This window comes from Euprymna scolopes, chromosome 3 (assembly GCF_053919585.1).
Source record: "Euprymna scolopes isolate OS-2025 chromosome 3, ASM5391958v1, whole genome shotgun sequence".
NCBI lineage: Eukaryota > Metazoa > Mollusca > Cephalopoda > Sepiida > Sepiolidae > Euprymna > Euprymna scolopes.
The window spans coordinates 77,348,584-77,373,321 of record NC_136484.1 but is presented as its reverse complement, the minus strand read 5'-3'; the positions used below and the strand labels follow the sequence as shown (position 1 = coordinate 77,373,321).

At 34.0% G+C, this 24,738-nt stretch overlaps 1 protein-coding gene across 2 annotated transcripts in view; it reads right to left on the bottom strand.

The window, feature by feature from the left end:
• LOC145256368 (HHIP-like protein 2) overlaps positions 1-24,738 on the bottom strand; it is a 207,643-nt gene that overhangs the window by 17,647 nt on the left and 165,258 nt on the right. For both annotated transcript variants that reach the window (XM_080115196.1, XM_080115203.1), the window contains exons 3-4: positions 11,146-11,363; positions 8,547-8,696 (exon numbers count right to left, since the gene is read on the bottom strand). In XM_080115196.1, the coding sequence (XP_079971322.1) occupies positions 8,547-8,696; positions 11,146-11,363 (368 nt within the window). The remainder of the gene's footprint in view (positions 1-8,546; positions 8,697-11,145; positions 11,364-24,738) is intronic.

The following is a 24,738-nucleotide window of genomic DNA, read 5'->3' as shown; positions in this document are numbered from 1 at the left end:
GCATCAGAGAGGAATTTCTGCAGCATGAGATAAATGATGAAAGTCTATATTCCAAATTTCAACAAGTTGACCATCTTACATTCCTTTAAGTACTAAACCATGAAATTTGGAATATAGACTTTTATCATTTATCTGTTACATGCTCTGTAATTATGTTAAGCTTCATAAATTAAGAATTGGTATAAATAAAAGGTGAAATATAATTGAAAAACATATATCCACACACACACACACACACACACACACACACACATATGTATATATATATATATATATATATATATATATATATATATATATATATATATATATATATATATATACTAGAAGTTCAATCCAGCTTTTACTGTTTATAACTTGCCCTACGTGTGAATACACTTTATGTAAAATTTCAAATGTTTAATCAAAAATTGTCTGAATAATTTTGTAGAGACCGTAGAGGTAAATTCTTTTAAATTTGACACAAATTTTGACCCCTTAACATTTATTATTTTGGTCTCAAATCAAAATAAAAGTTTCACCCATGTCCAAGTTACCTATATCTAAAATTTCAAATGCTTAGACCTAAAATTGGCGGAGGAATTTTGTAGAATCTGCAAAGGTCAACTCTTTTAATTTTGACCTTTTGGCGGCCAAATTTTTTTTATCCAAAACTGATTAAGATGCTTGCCGCATGTCTGAATACCCGTTATGCACAAATATTTAAATGTTTAGACCCAAAATAAGCTGAGTAGTTTGCTAGACATCGCAAAGGTAAAATCTTTTGCACTTTACTTTGAACCCATGGCAGCTCAGATTTTCGACCCAAACCGATTAAAAAGCTTGTCCTATCTCTGAATACCCTTTATGTAAAATTTCAAATGTTTAGATAAAAAATTGGCCTCTCCTTTCGATTGTTTAGCCTTAATTTAAACCTGCGTCACTTCAGATTTGGCGGTGGTCGTAACAGCAAAGACGTCACGTTTTTTTCCCCACGTTCTTTTCCTCCTTTGTGGTACGGGTTCGAGTCTGCCTTCCTAATACCACTTTGTTTTTGCTCAACATACACCTCCAAACACCCGGCCAACGCCGGGCTGAAATGCTAGTATCTATAAAAGTGAAAGTGTCTGTCTGTCTGTGTGTCTGTGTACATTTCCCTACACAATAACTCTGTCAATTTTTAGTCTACACACTCGAAATTTGATATACAGGGTACTGAGATTTGGGAAATTCTTTGTAATCTGTTTCGGCCAGAAATTTGTCTGTTAAGGGATCAAAGTTCAACAATTTGACCTTTGAGAACTTTACTAAACTCCTCCGCTAATTTTGTGTCTAAACACTTGAGATTTTATATATACGTTCCTTGGATATGGATCTAACTTAATAATTTTATCTGAGCCCAAAACAATAAATGTTAAGGGGTCATAACAGGGGTCAAATTTAAAAAAAAATTGATCTCTTCGGTCTCTACAAAATTCCTCAGACATTTTCTGGTCTAAACATTTGAAAATTACATAAAGAGTATTCAGGGATAGGGCAAGCTTTTTAATCGGTTTGGGTCGAAAATTTGAGTTACCAATATATAAGTGTATGTATGTATGTATGTATGTATGTATGTATGTATGTCTGCCTAAACGTTTTGACAGAGGCGACGGATTTTTACTAGATTAGAATCGTTTTGTAGTCCGACCTTTCAGACGACAAATATCGAAAATTGGCTAAAAACATTAATATCTTCACCTTCAACTGGGACCTTTTCTACAGGGGGGGGTCTCTTTTTTCGCCGAAATTTTCGAAAGTCATCTTCTCCTTTCGATTGTCTAGCCTTAATTAAAACATACGGTACTTCCGGTTTGGCGGTTGTCATAATAGCAAAGACGTCACGTTTTTTCCCGTTCTTTTCCTCCTTTGCGGTACAGGTTCGAGCCTGACTTCCTAATACCACTTTTTTTTTTGCTCAACACACACCTCCAAACACCCGGGCAACGCCGGGCTGAAATGGTAGTATATCTATAAAAGTGAACGTGTGTGTGTGTGTGTGTGTGTGTTTGTGTACATTTCCCTACGCAATAACTCTGTCAATTTTCAGCCTACAGACTCGAAATTTGATATACAGGGTACGGAGATTTGGGAAAATCTTTGTGATCGGTTTTCGGCCAGAAATTTGTCTGTTAAGGGGTCAAAGTTCAATGATTTGACTTTTGAGAACTTTACCAAACTCCTCCGCCAATTTTTGGTCTAAACACGTGGAACTTTAGATATAAATTCCTTGGACATAGCTCTAACTTAATAACTTGATTTGAGCCCAAAATCAATAAATGTTAAAGGTCATAATAGGGGCCAAAGTTAAAAAAATTGACCTCTTTTTTTTGCTCAACATACACCTCCAAACACCCGGGCAACGCCGAGCTGAAATGCTAGTTAAGAATAATCGCAATGATTTTGTAATCATACCCATACGCATTTTATTTTCGTTTAATGGATTGATAGGTAATATTTCTCTTACTACTCAATGTTTATAATTTGTGCGTTGTCATAGCAACGCGTTAAGAAATTAATTTAATCTAATAAATGGTAAAGCAAAGAGGATTTACGCGTAGGGTTTCATAATATCATCGCTGTTAACATAGACATTTGCATTCATATACTTATTTATCTATTTTATCTATTCAATTTAATCATTTTTTTAATTCTCTTTTCATCTACTTATTTGATTTATTATTTAGGTAATTTTTTATTTTTTTTAAATTTTAGCGAACCAGTGATTATTTAAATTCCGAATGGAAATGAGTGACATTTTGATTCTATAATGAAAACAACGTTTAATATGAAATTTATTCAGATTTCTATCATGTTGTGTGTGTCTATAAATCCGCCGATCTTAATTTTTTTATCTTCTATAAATATAAAAGCGAAAATGCATGTATGTATGTATTTACATTTGACCCATCGTCGTTGATTTTATTTGTGAAATAATGTGTGAATTTGTCCATATCATCATAATTTACTACCCAAAATTGTTAGTTTCAACCAAACTTTTTATTTGAAAAAAAAAAGAGTAAGCGTCTTTAATATATGTTGGTTGGACTGTGTTTACATTTGACTCGTCGTCGATTTTATTTGTGAAATGTGTGAAATTGTCCACATCATCATCATTTTCTACTTCAAAAGTAATAGTCTTATAGCGAAACATTTTTGTAAAAATAAGAACAAGATGTAAATCTGTGCCATTTTTTTTATCGTGCCCATCACCATCATCGTCGTCCTGATCATTGAGTATTTAAGACTTTTGGAATATTCCTTCATGTGTATTATGTGTGCGTATTTATATGCATATGTATGCATATGCATATTTGTGTGCTACTATGTGTGCATGTTTGCATGTGTGTGCGCATGCATATGTATGTTGGCATACATCTGTATGTATGCATTTGTTCGTTTCCATGTGTGTGTGGGATGGAGAGGGCTCCCGTGGGGCGTGGTGAGGGCAGCGCCTCTGGGAGAAGCGGATCTCTGATTAAAAAAAACAACAACAAAGCGGGAGACCAATACCCGCATTAAGCTGGTTGACTTGTTGCTGGCTATCTTGCTCTTGCTTGTTGCTGGATGTCAACATTTTGAACCGAGAGAGAGATTTAGCTGTCGTACAAAGCTAAAACTCTGTAACATCATCTTTGTATAGATGCTCCCTCAGGCATTTGTCTATTAAAAAAAAAAGTTCTGTGACGATAAAAAAAGCTGCGACGTGTGTACTCCTGAAATGCTGGATGCATGTAACAATTAATCTGCCATCATTATATGTATCTATGTATGTATATGTGTATGTATATTTATATGTGTATGCATATTTATATATGTACATGTGTGTTTATATGTATTTATATCTATGTGTATATGTATGTATATGTGTCTGTATGTATATATGTTTGTGTGTGTATGTATATACATTTATATATGTTTGTATGCATGTATGTGTGTATATACATATATGTGTATGTGTATGTATGCATGTGTGTATGTATATGTATGTGTATATGTGCATGTATGTGTGTATGTGTATGAATACATATATATGTATGTGTATGTATATGTAAGTAAGTGTATGCATACATATGTGCATATGTGTACGTATATGTATGTTTATGTGTAAGTATATGCATGCATGTATTTGTATATATGTGTGTATATGTATGTATATGTATGCATATGTGTATGCATGCATGTAGGTATGTATATGTGTGTTTATGTATTATGCATTGTGTATGCATATGTGTATATATGAGCGTATGCTTATAGACATGTATGTATGTATGCATGTATATATTTATATGTATGTATACCAATGACCATCTTGTGTATGTTTGCATGTGTGTGTATGTATATGTATGTGTGCGTAATGTGTATTGTGTATGTATGCATGTATATATCTGTGTGATATGTGTATATACATATATACACATATCACACAGATATATATGTATGTGTGCGTCCTTGTATATATATATGTATGTATACCAATGACCGTCTTTAGTGTCATGTCTGCTTGAGCATGTGAATTCGCCGGCAGGACTATATGTCATTTTCGGGCTCATGAACTTTCAGTGTCTGAGGGAGTGGCACTCGTCTGACAAGACGTTGCAATCATCATGTATGTATGTATGTATCTATGTATGTGTGTTCGCTTTTTCTGTATGTCTACAAAAGGATTTTTTCAGAGGAGCGGTCGGTCGGTTCACAACTTTTTAAAACTTTTTATATCACATATAAATCGTAATATCTCAGAGTTAACAATGAAGCTCGCCTGTCTATTTAATTTGCTCGATTTCGGGAAGATAAATATTCAACATTTGTTGCTCGCCGCATGTGGGTTAGTCTTTTTCCTATAAAATCTTGGGAAGCGTTCCCGCAGTAAATGATACCATCCCGCAGTCAAACTTGACCTCATTAACTCATTAAAACGGGCACCTGCCAAATCCAAGCAATTAAATAAATTAAAACGTGTTTCCATTAGCATCTCGCAGTGGGGCAATCGTTAACGTTGCACTTTTTTTTTCACACTTTAATTTACAACTTTGCCTCAAGGGTTGGGATTCGATCCTCATACTTACTTCTTTTTTTTTCAAAAAAACCCACCCCCGGAGTTTCCACACACACCTCCAAACACCCGGGTAACGCCGGGTAGCCTTCGGTAGTCTATGTATATAGAAGCGAAAATGTATGTGTGTATGTGTGTTCGCTTTTTGTGTATGCCTTCAAAAGGCTATTTTTCGACGGATTCTCGAGGCCGTCGCTCATTTTTAAAACTTTTTATATCACGTCTAAATGATAATATCTATGGCTTAACAATGGTGTTCGCCTCTCTATTTAATTTGCCCGATTTCGAAACGTTAATTATTCGACATTTTCGGATCTGCACGTGTTGCATTCGTTTTTGGGTATATAAAAAACGCGAAACTCGATTCGAAAGACTGGCCAAAAGCCAGACTGGCCTGCGTGCCCTCCGGGGCCCAGGCGACAAGATCAAAGTGTAGTATCTGTTCCGACAGATACTGCAAGCTATGACTAGCAAAGACCAGCTATGACTAGCAAAGACCAGATGTGGGGGCAACCCCACATGCCTGACCTTTAACCAGCTCCCATTTCCCACCTCTCGGGAGCTGGTCCCCTTTTTCCCTTCCCCCTCCCTTCACTCCTCACATTAAAAATCGGCCTTGTGCCTAATTTGCTCGGTGGGGGAGCAAATAAATAGCTACTGGCCCCCCGGCCACATGCCCGCGCGCCCTCCAGGGCCCGGGCGACAAGATCAAAGTGTAGTATCTGTTCCGACAGATGCTGCAAGCTTTGACTAGCAAAGACCATATGTGGGGGTAACCCCACATATCTGACCTTGGTCACTGAAGGGGCAACCCTTCATACCAACAGTTTCTAATCCAGCTTCCACTTCCCACCTCTCGGGAGCTGGATCCCCCCTCCCCTCCCCCCTCCCCCTATCTCCACATTAAAAATCGGCCTTGTGCCTAATTTGCTCGGTGGGGGAGCAAATAAATACCTACTGGCCAACGGGCACTTGCCCGCGCGCCCTCCGGGGCCCGGGTGACAAGATCAAAGTGTGGTATCTGTTCCAACAGATGCTGCAAGCTATGACTAACAAAGACCAGCTATGACTAGCAAAGACCAGATCAGGGGGCAACCCCACATGCCTGACCTTTAACCAGCTCCCATTTCCCACCTCTCGGGAGCTGGTCCCCTTTTTCCCTTCCCCCTCCCTTCACTCCTCACATTAAAAATTAGCCTTGTGCCTAATTTGCTCGATGAGGGAGCAAATAAATACCTACTGGCCCCCGGCCAGTGGTCTCTATAAAGCTATGTAACGTTTGGTCAATGTCGGCTTCGTCATATCAGGCGGTTGCTTTCATTTCGAGACAAGACATTCCCGCTAATAAACAGGGAGCTTTTTTTCCCAAAGTTAGTTAAAAACAAACAAGCTGGGTTATTGACCACATTAAAAACTGTCCCGCAGAAAATGTTAACTGCTGAATAGCTATCGCGTACCATCGCCGCATGTGCATTAAGCTTTTTCGCATAAAAAAACAGACTCGCGTTAAATAAAACACTGTCCCGCACTCAAAGTTCTCGTCAATAACTCGTCAAAAACGGGCACCTGTTGTTTTTTTCACACTTTACTATTTTCCAACTGCGCATCAAGGCTTCGTTTTTTTTTTTTTTTTAAACAACCAACGATTTTTCTTTTTATTTACCCAAAACCACACACACCTCCAAACACCCAGGCGATACCGGGTGCTCCCCGCTAGTTGTATATAAATATTAACATATAAATTATTTATTTGAATCATTAAATTTCTTATTTATTTTATTTTATTTATTTGTTTATTAATATCCTTTTTTAATCATTATTGTTTTCAGGCCATAACGTAATTATGTTCCTATTTACTTGCCTACTAACGAGGGCAGAGTTAGACACAAACTCGGTTTTAATGTGGGGAAAATCCCATTTCCAAAAGATGGGCATATTATCTTTGTTCCTATCCAATGTTTCTTTTAATTTTTAACTAGCGGGAACCGTGGAAATTCCACAGCGGCATCTTTCATATATAATATATTGTTGCTAGGCATTCAGCGTGAATGGAGGCCCCGCGATATTATTGTAGTCCTTTTGTTAAAGCTGTAAACGTATTTATCTAAGTAATCTGTTGATGTATTGTCAGAATATATCTGTTATTACAGTTTATTATATCATTTATTTTATTATATTTTTTATTTTTACATTGCGTCTTCAGTGATCAGGAGCATAGAAGGTGATAACATACTACGAACATTAAATTAGCGTATGTCTATAAAGTCATCATAAATTCGTAGTATGTTATCAATTTCCATCCTCCTTTTTAATAAATACAATTTCCCGGTCGAATAAATTATAATCTGGAAACCGTGACACACGTTCTATAATAATATATAGATTTTCAAATCTTCATTTTTAATATGCGCATGCGCGCTTTACCGATTCGGGTTTTCGGCTTTTCATGATAGAAGAAAAAAATGCAGATTATTTTTGTGCTTTAGTTACTGTATTTATAAGATAATTACCGCGAGAAAAAAATCCATTCATCATGCGGCTGTGCATTACTAAAAAAAAAAAAAAAAAAGTTTATTTCATAAAACCGTTATATTAAATATTTTGGTTAACAAAACTATTTTTTATCATTCAATCACTCGATCGCAGAAGATGAAATGCGAAACAAAGTAATTTTTAAAACCATATCGAACATGGAATTCTTACTAAATTGTAGTATACGTGCTGTCCAACGATGATACGATACTATCGAGGGATAGTACGTCCAAGGATGGAGTACTGCTGCCACATCTGGACAGGAGCTGCTAAAAACAGCCTACCCTGCCTTGACAGAGTACAAAATAGGCTTCGTGGGAGATGCCCTTTTCTTAGGCTTAAAATTAAAAAAAAAAAGATTCAAAATAGGCTTAGTGGGAGATGCCCTTTCCTCTTCCCTGCGACCTCTCTTCCACAGGAAAGACTTGCGAGCCTGTCTTTGTTTTATCGTTATTTCCATGCCAAGTGCTCGTCTGAGCTCTAATCTTTGCCCCCTTTCTTTCACGATAAACATCCGTCTAGCTGAAACCACTGTCAAAAATTTTTTCCCATTCTTTATCTGTGCCAAGACTGAAACGTAGATTCCATGAACAAAGCTTCTTTCTTAGAAGTGCACGTCTGTGGAACTCTGTTCCGTTTGCCTGTTTCCCACCTGACTACAACCTGGATGTCTTCAATTCCAACATACACAAATTTCTGATGACCCGCCCCCTTAAGTAAGACACTTTATTAAATCTCCAATACTAACGTACTGTACACGCAATAACCTTTATCCTCGTGTGGCTTTCGGGCCTTGATAAGTGGTGACTACCTTGTAAAAAAAAGCATAACTATCGTCATATGCGACGTGACTATCGTCAGTATATTGAGTGCAAACAGATATAGATAAATATTTGCTGACATTAGATCTTGAGAAGTTAACCTTCAAACCATTAGTTACCGATTGATGTTTGAATATCTTTGTCCTTTCGTCGATACTGAAACCCCTCCCGCAAATTCCAGCCGTAGTTGCCTCCTTTTTTGATGATATTTATCTCTTCATAGCTGTCATGGCCGACATCACCACAGAAGATTCGCCCTTTACCATAGCCTGTAAAATAAAACAAAAAAAACAAAAACAACAACAAAAAAAACAAAACAAAAAAAACAAAACATCATCAACAATATATGAAATAACTCAATCAAATACCCGTTCCAGTGCGGAATTCTGATCAAAACAGACATAATTAGAACTTTAAATAAATTACATAAAGCAAAATTCATTCGAAATACTACAAAGTAACTAAAATCGTATTGGCAAGAGAACGATTCATTTATTGTTTGGCTGAAAGAAAGCATACACAGATATGTGTCATAAATTAAATAAAATTGTTTTATTTAATAATTTATTACACATATCGTTTATCTGTCTTCCAGAAAACTAATTGTATTTTGGCTTATAACAACTAAAATATAATGAATTTTTTAACGTCCAAGAAAAATAGACGTTCCTCTAAATAGTTCAAATTCAAGTCGTCGTCTTCAAATTAAAAAGAAATTTCCTTACGTATCCGGACAAATTTCATTCAGAAAGAGGAAGAATAAGCGTTTTTGTTTTGCATTCAGTCAAAATTGACTTTTGATTGGTCCAAAATCGTCTTACACAATCAAATGCAGCAATTTCAAAATAGGAAGGCTGTTTTCATGGTCAAAAAGGAATTATTTAGGGGATAAATAGAAGTAAACCCTTTCTTTTTCATAACACTAAAGAGTGTGTGAAATTCGAAATTATACAGATAAAATTATATCTCCGACCGCAGCGAAAAAATAGGACTAAAGAAAAACTACATGTTTTCTTCAAACACATTGTTTTTCACACAAATTAACGATGAGACCAAATAAAGTATCGATGAGAATATTAAAGAAGACGAATCGGTTAACCGGTTTTTGAAATACAACCAATATCAAACTCCATTTAATTCTGAAAATACATAAAAGCCTTCAAATTTTCACGGGCACAAATATTATTTGAGAAGAAAATAAAACAGGAGAATCAAGAAGTATTAGAGGTAGAAAATCATAAATTATCTCCAGTGAACTATAAAATATGGCAAATATAATCGGCAAATAAAAAGGTAAACCTAACATTGTTCTTGAATAATTTTTGGAGCAAAGCCCTCACACAAGAATTAAGAAAGTGTTTTAAACATTTTAGGGAAATAAATATTTGCATCAGACGTTGAAACAATGTTTCTGCATATACATTCATGTAATATGCGAATATAGCAAATGAGCAATCATGAAAAAGGCCTATTCTTCTAAGAGACGTAACTCTGCTTTTACTAAAAACATTCGAGTAAATTTAAGAAATGAAAAAAATAAGAAATAAAATAAATACAATTATATATTATATTTACTTAAAAAATTTTTTCAAACACAATTTCAAACAAAAATGTTTTTTCAAATACTTTTTTAATGTATCATTAAAAAAGTAGTTGAAAAAACATTTTTTGTTTGAAATAATTTATTTTTTTTTTTTTACATTTTTCTTACATTTACTTGAAGGTGCTTGGTAAAAGTAGAGTTACGTCTTTTTATGATTATTAGCAAGTGTTTTAAACCTTCCTGAAAATAGAGATTAAATGCATAGAAGCTTTTTTTTACGAGGAAGTCACCACTTATCAAGACCCAAAAACTACTTGAGGATGAGGGTTAATGAGTGTACAATGCTCGCTGTGATCGTTAGTGGTGGAAATTGGGTAGAATTTGATTATTTAAGAGGACAGTATAGCAAGAACTTGTTTACATTGGACTTGATGACGACGATGTTGTAGTCAGCTGGAAAGCAGGCTAGCACAACAGAGTTCCACAGGCGACCAGTTCTAAGGAAAGAAGCTTTGGTCATAAAATTTGCATTTCGATTAAGGCACAGATAGAGAGTGGTGGAAAATTGTTCATAGAAGTTGTAGCTAGACTAGTGATTTTTTGTGAAATTTTTGCAGCATATGAAAATAACGATAGAGAAGAAACAGACTTGCAACGTCTCTTCTTTAGAAAAAGAGGGCATCATCTACTAGGTTTCAAAGCTGTCAATGCAGGATAGGGCATACCCTGAGCAGCTCCTGCTCAGATGTGGAACAACATTCCATTTTAGGACATACTTGACTCTTGTACACGTAGAGGATTGCGTCAGGAATGAGGCACCTTCTGGAGCGGTAGAATGACACAACTATTTTTCCAGCAACTTTGGCAACAGATTTGATGTAAGTCTTCCATTTCAGGTCCATTTAGGCAGTGCTTTCACAACCTAGACACTTTTTAATAGTCGCAAATATACGTTCCCAGATATCATGAACAAGTGTGTGTATGTGTGTGTGTGTGTAATATTAAGTGTTTCTTAATCATAACGGTTGTCTTCTGACCCTCGAGTGTGCATAAGAAAACATAATGATAACGACAGCCTATTTGTAAAGAAGCTTAATTGTCGCTACAAAAACAGAAAGAGAAAATCAAATGTATTTTTTAGTAAGTAATGAAGTAAGAAAGAAAAAAAAAGTTACCTGTTTGACTGTTTCCCCTGTCTATACTGCATCTCCACATATTTTTTACTCCAAGTGCGTAAATCTCTTCTCTTGCCTCGGGCTTATTTCGAAAAGGATTATCCGACGGTATGGAATATCTCATTTGGAAGTATTCTTCGTTAAATTTATTATTTTCCCGTGCTCGAATATTCACATTGTCCAATTCAATGCGTAGAATTTTCCCCGTTAATTCAGATCTTTAGATAAAAACAAAATGAAATAAAACCACAAAAGTATATATTTTTTCTAATATTAATATAATATATTTCTTTTTCTAATATGTATATATATATATATATATATATATATATATATATATATATATATATATATATATTCTTCAGAATAGTTTTTATTTAACAATCAGTTGTTAAGGAAACGTGAGATTGTAAGTTTACAACATATTACTGGCAGTAATATTCTATAAGTTATCCCATCTAAACAAGAATTGCTCGATATGCAAGATAGAGCAAATAAATCAAATTGTAACTTCGCGGATTAAGGACTATCCACTTATCTTGTGCTTCCTTTTTAAAAATTAAATATGTTTTTAACTCTTTTTCAAGATGTCTTTTAACATGTTTTATTAATCATTTGTTCATATATATATATATATATATATATATATATATATATATATATATATATATATATATATATATATATATATATATCAAATTGTAATTCAATAAATTTCAAAAAACTCTCATGGAAATGAAATGAAGTGGTTGAGTTTCATATCAAAGAATTTTTATTATTCTTAGCAAGACAAAGAATGCTTTAGAAAATTAATCTCCTTAACCTATAGGGTTTCGATGTCTACCATCTCATCAGAGGAGAGAAATATTAGCAAATATTTATAAGGTATGCACCCTATTTGCTAAAGTCAGTGAGACATGGAAAGTCAAAGTCAAAATAATAAATTTATCAGAAGTCCTGTAGCAGGAGGATTTGCAGAAAAAGGATATGAAAGTTTTTTTTTAGATCCAGCTTGCTTGGTAAAATCCATGTTATACGTTCTTTACATCCGTTTGGTAATAAGGTCCAAGTTATATATTGGGTAATCCGCATAGCTGTGTAGATATCTGAACCGGACAAGTGCTTGTATAAATTTGTTTGTGGGTCCAGCGATAATAATTCAAAGTCTGGTGGAATCCTTTTCATTAGAAGTCTATATTATTTTTAGTGGGGCGAGGTGTTAATAGTATGGAGAGTAGGTAGTGGTGAATGGTAGGAAGCGGGGTGAAAACATATGTGCATATTCATCCCTATTAACACATCAACACACATACACAAACACACACATACACACAATAGACATATATACATATACATACATACACCCATACACACGCACATATATATATTTACGTATATACATATATATATATACATACATATACACACATAAACATACATGCATATATATATATATATATATATATATATATATATATATATATATATATATATATACACACAGCAGGATAGATATCTCTTTAAATAGAATTCAAAGAATCATAAAGTTTGACCGGTCGCTTAATTGAAGTCAGGTCGTGTACTGGATATAGAGACTTGGTTTGGGAAGGAAAGAGGGGGAACAAGAAGATAGAGATACGAATAAAAATAAAATAAAAATAAAAATAAAATGATGGGCCAAATGCATAAATGGAATAATTCGTTTTTTCAAGATCTATCCTAGTTTCTCCTCAAATCTCTTTGCCAGTTTAAATCGTATTTGTTCCATAAACTCAAGTTATATATACTGCCCATGCGGTGCTAATTATTATTAATTTTATATATATATATATATATATATATATATATATATATATATATATATATATATATATATATATATATATATATATATATTCTATAGTTTCCCTTAGAAAGGAGTCTCTGGCAAAATACATAATAGAACCGCATTTGAAACAACGCATTGTCCTAACTTGTCTGTCCGTTGGATTTGTTTTCTTTCCTCGATAGAATTTTTATTCCCTTTTACTTCTGTTCCGATTGAAATTTACTTTTTCTTCCTTGATAGGGGGAACTGTTTTGCATTCCAAGGAAGAAATATCAGAAAACACTTTTAAAAAGTATCCTTCATTGCAACATAAGTTAAACTTTCACATGCTTTCCATGCTAATTTTTTTGTTTTTTTTCCAATATATTCACTGCATTTAAAACAAAAAGTGCTTGGACTTCTTCCGGCAGAGAAATTCCGCATTTACATTAATTTCTGGTACAAGAATTCATAACGCACCAAAAAGTCGTTTATGTTTATTCTAGCAGCTCGTTTGTAAAATTCCTTGAATGCCATGTATGTTTTCGTCCCTTAAATATGTTTTGTTCAACTTGTCTGTAATTATTTTTGATTCGTCAGTTCAGCCGATATCTGTGAACGCATTCTCATATGTTTTGTGGCAATGACAAAATTACTGTTGGGCCCTGTTTTTCCTTAGGTAAATCCGTGAAGATAGACCATACAACAAATGCCTTAATGAATCATGCTTTCCGGGCTGTTGGAAAACTGCTTCTGTATTCCAGTATTCCAGTATTCAAGAATTCTGGCGAAAGAACTGACCCATCAAATTATCGCCCCATTAACCTCCTCCCACTTTTCGCCAAAATATTTGAGACCATAATCAACCATGCTCTAGTCCGGCACATTACAGATGCTAAACTTCTGACTGACAAACAATATGGATTTAGACAAACCCGTGCCAAAGCAGACATCCTCACTGTAATCTCTGAACGTATATACCATTCACTGGACAAAGCAGGGGAGGGCAGAGCGGTAGCTCTAGATATATCTAAGGCTTTTGACAGGATATGGCATGAGGGTCTCCTCAGGAAAATTAAATCATACAGTATCACTGGTAGAATACTTAACATAATTAAATCCTTCTTAGATAAGAGAAAAATCCAGGTTGTCCTCGACGGTCGTACATCTAAATTGTGTGATATAAATGCGGGAGTGCCTCAGGGGTCTATCCTTGGACCTCTATTGTTTCTAATATTTATTAATGACCTCCCTGACAAAACTGCCTCTGAGATGGGTATATATGCTGATGACACCACACTCTATAACAGGCATGACAGGAAAACAAATGAACACATAACTAAAGAAATGGCAAAAACACTAGAGGATGACCTCCAATCTGTAGTGGAAAGGGGACATAAATGGATGGTCACATTCAATGCTGCCAAGACTAAACTGGTTTCCTTCAATAATTACAAGAAACCTTCTCTGCCACCAATAGCAATGGCCAGTGACTCCCTATCTGGGAGTACATCTTTCAAACTGCTTAGCCTAACGTTCACAGGAAACATGAGTTGGAACAATTATATTGAAAACATTGCCAGGGCCGCTGCGAAAAAGGTAGGCTCTCTCTACCGTGCTAGAAAACTACTGACACCTGAAAGTATCCTGTACCTCTATAAGGCCACTATTCGCCCATGTATGGAGTATTGTTGTCACGTTTGGGCTGGTGCATCTGCTATTAGTCTCTCGCTTCTAGACAAGGTTCAAAAGAGAGTCGCCAATCTGATAGGCCCTGAACTGGCATCTAAGCTTCAGCCTCTGTCCCATCGACGAAACGTTGCATCCCTCTGCCTGTTCTACAAGTATTTTAATGGTGAATGCTCTGACGAACTGCAGACACTTGTGCCCCCACGACGTAGACACCCTCGATAAACCCGACAGGCAGCTAAATCCCACCCCCACACAGTAGAGATCCGTAGATGTAAAATATCTTTCTACTCCAGTAGTTTCTTCCCCAGAACTGCTAGACTCTGGAATTCCATTCCAGGTCCCTGCTTCCCTAACTGTACTGACATGCAGAAGTTCAAGTGTAACGTGAACCGACATCTTGCCCAAATCCCAACATAGTGCCCCAGTAGTTGCTGCTCCTGATAGTAGCCCCCTACACCAAAGTGGCAATGTGCCTTGTTTGGGGTGAAAATGTAATAAAAAAAAATATACTTATGTCTTGTTTCCACTCAGTGTACATTTCTTCACTCTGCAAAATAATTTGTTGTTCCGTAAATGACGCCATCTTTCTTTCAATTGTGTTTCAACACTTGTCGCACAAAAGAATACACTCTGCTACCAATGTTAGTTAACTAAGTACTTCCCGTGACGTAGGATAAACACGTGTTACTGTTGGTCGGACGCCATATTGAATATCCACTCGAGATAAGAGACATAACTAATTATATAGAAGAAGGTCATCAAGTTCGATAATGCCAGCTTTAACATTGTTGGTGTCAAGAAAAGTGAACAGACTGAAGAACTGTGCGCCATTCTAATTTTGACAGGAAAGGAATAGAGTACAATGGAATGATGAGATTTTGAAAATCAGATTCCAGAGACAACCGCCAGCGATAAACCACTAGCAAGCGGGTGGTCTTAAAACATCAAATGTGTTACAACAGTAATGAAAGGAAATGGAGAGTACTAGACATCTGGGAATACTTTCTGTATCACCAGACACCAAAGCCACCATATTCTGTTATCAGCGAGAAATAAATAGTAATGATCAATATGCAAAATTCTTTGTAGCACTAAAAATTTATAGATTGAACACTATTGGTTAGAATTCCACCATTGAAGCTAAAGTGTTTTAAGCAATTTGGACATAACATGTGCTTCAGACGAAAGTTACACTACTACTACTACTACTACTACTAGTAGTAGTAGTAGTAGTAGTAGTAGTAGTAGTGAACTAGCATTAAACACTTATGTGTTTAAGCCAATTTGGTAACAATGTATAAAATTTGAGATGCAGCACCCTTGGAATGAGTGAAATATCACAAGGGTGAATGTTGTTTAATGATAAAAATACGGAGAGACGCATACACAATCTACTTACTTGCCCCCCCCCCTCATGCGAGGGAAGAGTTAGACCGTCACCATCGTCATAGATGGTCTGTCAGCTGAAAAATGACGTCATCGCCATAGGTCCTAGCAAGCAAGATAAGTGGAACACAGACTGTCGATAATGAGCAGACATTTTTTTTACAGAAAGCGTTAGAAAACTTCAAAATTGGATTAAAAAAGATAAACATGATACTTTGTATCCCATATTAATAATAAAAATATTAATAATAAAAAACGAATTGAAAGGGAGAAAAGTTGTTAAAAAGTTTTAAAAGAAAAGGAATACGATTTGATTTGTATGAAACTGAAGTTTATTCAATAGAAATAAATAAAAATGAACAATAAATATTTTTAAATAAAAAAAACAATATTTTAAAAATCAAAACTGAAAAACGATAAATTAGTTTAACTGAAATACGAACAATAAATTAGTTTAACTGAAATACGAACAATAAATTAGTTTAACTGAAAAACGAACAATAAATTGGTTTAACTGAATAATGAACAATAAGTTTAACTGAATAACGAACAATTAGTTTAACTGAATAACAAACAACAAGTTAAAAATTAAATTCAAACAAATGTTAGTATAAACAAAGTTACTAAGGCAACATTCAAACATTGAATATTAACACTTTTAAAAAATCTGTTGTAGAATTTAATTAAAAGTTTGAATTTTTCTTTTTTCTGATATTTTTTTTTTACTAATATTGTCATTCTCTTTGCGACAAAAAATGTTTATAAGGGAATTCGATGTCCTCCAAATCAGCATTTTTTCAATTTGCTGAATAGTGTGACCCTCATCACAAGAGTCAACATGAAACAATCGATTTTGATCAGCCAAAAAATTTAAAGTTATGTACATGGCTAATTTTCTCTGATGAATCGAATGTAAAAAAGAATCGCATTTTGTATGTTTGTTTATAACTGTATAATTATATAAGACAAAATTATTAGTTATATACTTTGGGTATAGCAGAGAACCTCTGTTAATACCCTGAAAGTAGCTGTTTAATTCAGTTATTTCTTCAACAGCCTCTCTCCCGGATATGAAATTTTTGCAGCTATTGCATTTCAGTTTTTTGAAAACTGCATGACATCAATAACCTGCTAAGTATAATATAACAGGAAGTACTTCCTTGCATTGATTAACATCATCTTCTGTTACATCTATGTTAAATTTATAAACATGTAACTCTTGCTCCCTTGTCATTTCATCCCAGTTAGTTTCTTTAAAATTTTTCAATTCAATAGTTCGATTATTAATTGGTAAGCTCAATTTTAAAACTGACAAAATTCTGATTTTTTTTCATATTCATACACCTGACGTATCGATATATTATACTGATCGCCACTAAGTTGTCAATACTGGCCAAACCTTGCCTCAAGGTTATCTGTCTGAAACTTTCCTGGTAATATATACACCATGTTCAGTACATTTATACAATATTTAGTCAATTCTAAAATTGCGTAAGTAGTATGGTGCAAAGCAGTATATGTTTCCTTTGTTAACTTAATAGTTCTTCCAGGAATGCTAACCAGTTACAGAACACATTTAGGAAACTATAATTATCACTGTTTAATGTAAGTGGATTAGCATATTTATTACGAAGTCGACAAACTTTATATGGTGTTTTCACATTCAGTATTGTCCACCAAATATAAAATATTTGAATGTATTCTGCGATTTCTGCATAATTTGGCAAGCATTCCTGTTTTCCTAAGGTTAGCAAACCTTGACTAGTATATTCGTTGAAAATTTGCAAAACCAAATTAACATTTTGCCTTTCAAAAATAGTCGGAGCAAGAGCGTTGGAAGTCAATTTAAAGCAATATTTCATAAGTAATAAAGATTCTATCGCATAAAGTTTATGTAAACTAGAAAATGGAGCACTTTGGATGTTATCTAATTCATGATTTCCATTATAACAAAACTTTGGATGTTATCTAATTAATGATTTCCATTATAACAAAACTTTGGATGTTATTTAATTCATGATTTCCATTATAACAAAACTTTGGATGTTATTTAATTCATGATTTCCATTATAACAAAACTTTGGATGTTATTTAATTCATGATTTCCATTATAACAAAACTTTGGATGTTATTTAATTCATGATTTCCATTATAACAAAACTTTGGATGTTATCTAATTCATGATTTCCATTATAACAAAACTTTGGATGTTATTTAATTCATGATTTTCATTATAACAAAACTTTGGATGTTATTTAATTCATGATTTCCATTATAACAAAACTTTGGATGTTATCTAATTCATGATTTTCATTATAACAAAACTTTGGATGTTATTTAATTCATGATTTCCATTATAACAAAACTTTGGATGTTATCTAATTCATGATTTCCATTATAACAAAACTTTGGATGTTATCTAATTCATGATTTCCATTATAACAAAACTTTGGATGTTATCTAATTCATGATTTCCATTATAACAAAACTTTGGATGTTATCTAATTCATGATTTCCATTATAACAAAACTTTGGATGTTATCTAATTCATGATTTCCATTATAACAAAACTTTGGATGTTATCTAATTCATGATTTCCATTATAACAAAACTTTGGATGTTATCTAATTCATGATTTCCATTATAACAAAACTTTGGATGTTATTTAATTAATGATTTCCATTATAACAAAACTTTGGATGTTATTTAATTCATGATTTCCATTATAACAAAACTTTGGATGTTATCTAATTCATGATTTCCATTATAACAAAACTTTGGATGTTATTTAATTCATGATTTCCATTATAACAAAACTTTGGATGTTATTTAATTCATGATTTCCATTATAACAAAACTTTTGATGTTATCTAATTCATGATTTCCATTATAACAAAACTTTGGATGTAATCTAATTCATGATTTCCATTATAACAAAACTTTGGATGTTATCTAATTCATGATTTCCATTATAACAAAACTTTGGATGTTATTTAATTAATGATTTCCATTATAACAAAACTTTGGATGTTATTTAATTCATGATTTCCATTATAACAAAACTTTGGATGTTATTTAATTAATGATTTCCATTATAACAAAACTTTGGATGTTATCTAATTCATGATTTTCATTATAACAAAACTTTGGATGTTATTTAATTCATGATTTCCATTATAACAAAACTTTGGATGTTATTTAATTCATGATTTCCATTATAACAAAACTTTGGATGTTATCTAATTCATGATTTCCATTATAACAAAACTTTGGATGTTATCTAATTCATGATTTCCATTATAACAAAACTTTGGATGTTATTTAATTCATGATTTTCATTATAACAAAACTTTGGATGTTATCTAATTCATGATTTCCATTATAACAAAACTTTGGATGTTATCTAATTCATGATTTTCATTATAACAAAACTTTGGATGTTATTTAATTCATGATTTTCATTATAACAAAACTTTGGATGTTATTTAATTCATGATTTCCATTATAACAAAACTTTGGATGTTATTTAATTCATGATTTTCATTATAACAAAACTTTGGATGTTATCTAATTCATGATTTCCATTATAACAAAACTTTGGATGTTATCTAATTCATGATTTCCATTATAACAAAACTTTGGATGTTATCTAATTCATGATTTCCATTATAACAAAACTTTGGATGTTATTTAATTCATGATTTCCATTATAACAAAACTTTGGATGTTATTTAATTCATGATTTCCATTATAACAAAACTTTGGATGTTATCTAATTCATGATTTCCATTATAACAAAACTTTGGATGTTATTTAATTCATGATTTTCATTATAACAAAACTTTGGATGTTATTTAATTCATGATTTCCATTATAACAAAACTTTGGATGTTATCTAATTCATGATTTTCATTATAACAAAACTTTGGATGTTATTTAATTCATGATTTCCATTATAACAAAACTTTGGATGTTATCTAATTCATGATTTCCATTATAACAAAACTTTGGATGTTATCTAATTCATGATTTCCATTATAACAAAACTTTGGATGTTATCTAATTCATGATTTCCATTATAACAAAACTTTGGATGTTATCTAATTCATGATTTCCATTATAACAAAACTTTGGATGTTATCTAATTCATGATTTCCATTATAACAAAACTTTGGATGTTATCTAATTCATGATTTCCATTATAACAAAACTTTGGATGTTATCTAATTCATGATTTCCATTATAACAAAACTTTGGATGTTATCTAATTCATGATTTCCATTATAACAAAACTTTGGATGTTATCTAATTCATGATTTCCATTATAACAAAACTTTGGATGTTATCTAATTCATGATTTCCATTATAACAAAACTTTGGATGTTATCTAATTCATGATTTCCATTATAACAAAACTTTGGATGTTATTTAATTAATGATTTCCATTATAACAAAACTTTGGATGTTATTTAATTCATGATTTCCATTATAACATGTTATATTCCTAAATACTTAGGAAATAAAGACAAACGTGAGTTACACCGAGTGGTATGTGTAATGGGGTTTATTTATAATACAGAAACGTAAGGCTGCTCGCCTAAGGTAAATAGAAGTACATAGTAACAAGTATGGGGAAGAAAGTCTGATAATCAACACGTAAGACTATCCGTCTTACTGCGACTGCTTGTCTGCCGCTGTCTGCCGCTGTCTGCCAAACAGTCCAATATATATATACAGTTTGTATCCGGTGTATAGCCAGTTATGTTCCTTCACAACACCTCCCCCTGAAGCTTAAATCTTCCTGATTTTAGCTTAAATACCTCTTCCTTTTAGGGTCAGGGCTTAATCTCCTGGTAACTTTTCTCTTTCTTGCGCTTTTCCTTCTGGTCAGCGTTACCCGGGGTAAAGGTTTCTGTCCAGCCCGTATGGTCGGTTCAGGCGAAATATTCATTGTTTGCGGTACACACGCTGGTTTTGGTATATCAAAAATATCGCACAATGTTTCCATTGGTGTCTCTTCCACATTTGGAGACAGTCTGGGACGTATTTGATTTCTGTGTCTTTTGCAGACAAAACTTAATCCTTGGATGGTATAGACCATGCTCCCAATCCTTTTTTTGATAATACCTTCAACCCACTGATTTCGTCCATTTTGAAAATTTTTGAAATATACATTTTCACCTGGGGAGAAGCACTTGGTATTAAGGTTTTCTTTTTTGAAAACTTTCTTTTTCTCTGGTAGCAGCCTATCGAAGACAGATCTTATCTTTCTTGCAAACATTAGCTCAGCCGGGGAAGAATTGACATTATTATTAGGATTTGGTGTCACCCTGTAAATTGCTAAAAATGTTTGAATACATTGTTCGTCTGTGTCCGTAGTAAGATTTTTCTTAAGTGCCCTTTTAAACGTATCTACAAATTTTTCGGCCAACCCATTCGATCGTGGATGGTACACAGGTGTTGTCATATGTAGAATATTTAGTGAGTCACAGAATTCTTTGAATTCATGAGCAGTAAATGCTGTTCCATTATCGCTCACTAAGGTTTTTGGCACTCCAAAACGGCTAAAAATTTCATTAAGCGCACTCACAGTGTTTTTTTGCTGTTGGATGTCTAAACTTAAATATTTCTGGCCATTTTGAAAAAGAATCTACAATAATCAAGTAAAAATAACCATTTATAGGTCCCGCATAATCAATATGCAGACGTGACCAGGGTAGGTCCGTCTTTGGCCATGGCGTCGTTTTTACTGGAGGATCTCGAGCTGCTAATTGACATCCTCTGCATGTCTTGACACATTTTTCAACTTCCTTGTCCATACCAGGCCAGTACACATATCCTCTCATAAGGGATTTCATTCTCGAAATGCCCGGATGACCTGTATGAAATTCCTTCAGAATTTTCCTCTGTAACGTTAGTGGAATTACGATCCTCTCACCATACATGAGCACATCTTCACAGATGGAAAAAGGCGTTGTTTGATCTACCTTTTTATTTTTTTTTATCCATCCCAATTGATTTTTCATTTTCTTAATGAAAATGTCATTTACTGCCTCTTTTTTTATTTTTTCGAAAGTTACCGGAAGTTCACGTATCATATTACACATTGAACTTGTACATTCACTTTCGTCTTTAAGCGCAGCAATTACCGTTTCTTCGAAACTTTCGCTTCTTTTAGGGATCAACCGTGATAATGCATCTGCGTGTCCTAACTTTTTTGAGGATACATGTTCCATCTTAAACTGATAGTTTAAGAGGGTTACAGCCCATCGCTGTAATCGATTCGCAGTATGTGTGGGAATGCCTTTCTTTGATCCAAATATGGTAAGTAGGGGTTTATGGTCGGTTTGCAAAATAAAAGATCGTCCATGGAGAAATCGATTGTACTTTGTAATTCCAAATATTATCGACAGCGCCTCTTTTTCAATTTGGCTGTAATTTTTCTCCGCTGCAACCAACGTTCTTGAAGCATGGGCGATAGCTTTTGTCCTACCATCCTCATACTTGTGAAGTAATACAGCGCCAACACCGTAATCACTGGCGTCCGTTGCTAGTATTAGTTCCTTTTCTGGATTGAAATGTGCCAATGCTAAGTCTGACAGTAGACATCTTTTGATATTTTGGAAAGCAGATTCACATTCCTTATTCCAGTTCCATTTAACACCCTTTTTCAGTAACTCGTTAAGAGGAGCTCTTAAATTATGTATGTTAGGGATGTAAATTGCATAGTATTGAACTAATCCCAAAAACGATTTTAATTTTGTCACTGAATCTGGAGCAGGCATCTTTTCAATTGCTTCAGTCCTTTGTGGATCCGGTCTTCGACCCTCTTTGTCGATTATTTGACCTAGATATTTAATTTTTTTCATAAAAAAATCGCATTTTTCTGGGCTCAATTTAAAACCAAATTCCTGTATTCTTTTGAATACTTCTTTTACATGCTTCTTATGATCTTGCAAATTTTCACTTTTAATTAGGATATCGTCAAGGTAGGCCATTGAAAATTCCAACCCTGCCAGCATCGTGTCCATAATTTGCTGGAAAATAGCAGGAGCAACCTTTAATCCAAAAGGAAGCCTCTTTAGCTTAAAAATGCCCTTATGAGTATTTATGCCTAAGTATTTGGAGCATTCATCGCTGATCTTAATTTGCAAGTAAGCATCTGAGAGGTCTATCTTAGAAAAAATTTTTCCTCCGTTAAGCTTAGAGAACAGATCTTCTGCGGACGGAAGGGGATAATTATGGTCCAATAGACAGTCATTTAAACCCGTTGAAAAATCTCCACAGACCCTTATTCTGTTATTTTTTTTCTTTACATACACGGTTGGACTTGCCCAATCTGTGTGGTTAACTTTTTCAATGACTTCCAGTTGTTGAAGTCTATCCAACTCTTTTTCGATTGCGTCCATCGCTGAAAAAGGCACATTCCTTTTAGGTTTGAATACTGGAGTGGCATTTTTCTTTAATTCAAATTTTGCCTCTGTCTTAATACAGAGTCCTAGTCCTTCGGCAAAAACATTGGGAAATTCAGTTTTCAAATCCTTCAGGAAGTCTTCCCTTTGGTTTGCTTTTTCTGCAGTTAAAACGTTACAAAACGAATTTATGGGTTTCTCCCATAAATTAAACAGGACAATCCAATCTACCCCAAACAGGCATGTATTCTTTCCTGGTACGACGTACACTTTGGATTTATGAGTCTGGTTAGCGAATGTCACTTTGCATTTTAATTCTCCCTTGAACTCTAATCTTTTGCCGCACACACTTCTCGCCGTCTTTCTGGTTTTCGTTAATTCAGGTCGACCTATCCTTTTCCATATATCTTCATTTATAATACTAATATCTGCACCGCTATCCAGAAGCAATGTAACCAGATGTCCATTTATCCGAACATCAACATATTTCCGTCTTTCGCAGCTTTTTTCTTTATTCATGTGAAGCGTATTTACATTATCGGTCCCTTGTCTTTTCTTCTGGGCACAGTATGTTCCCTTGTGACCTCTGAGACCACATTCATAACATATTTTGTTCCTAAACCAGCAGGTCTTATTGTTGTGTCTTAAACTACCACAACATTTACACTTTAGCTTTGGGTCTTTGTATCCTTTAAGGATCCTGTGTTCTTGGAACCTGGACTTTCTTGTGGTCCCTTGCCTTTTTCCTTGCTGCACCCTAAAAATATTTTTCTCTTCAATGCGAGTGTTGTCTTTCTTTATGTTAATCAGACGTTGACACTCTTCAGTGACTTTTTGCAATGTTATGTTAGGATCCGCCTCCATAATTGTTAGGATCCGTGAAGGTATATCTTTGTCCCTTGGTGCTGTGAGACCTTGTACAAAGATTAAACATTTAAATTGGTCTGCGGAAATTTCATTCAATTTAAATGATTCGCATAAACAGTTCACAGTGCAAGCATATTCTAGATAGTCTTCAGCTTCCGCTTTCTGAATGTTCAAACATTTGTATCTAGAGTGAAATAGGCTATCCCTTTTATCAAATATTTTCGACAAGGTACTAATTGTTTCCTCGAACGAAACCTCCTCCGGTTTTTTTGGTAGAATTAGATTTGCATACTTGGTGTTTTCATCAGTACCCAGTTTTTGTAGTAGCAGGGTAACTTTTTCCTCATCGGTCCAGTCTAAACATCTTTTCGTAAAAATTGTTTCGTATCTTCTGTAGTATGCAGGGAAAGTAACACCAGTATCCGGGGA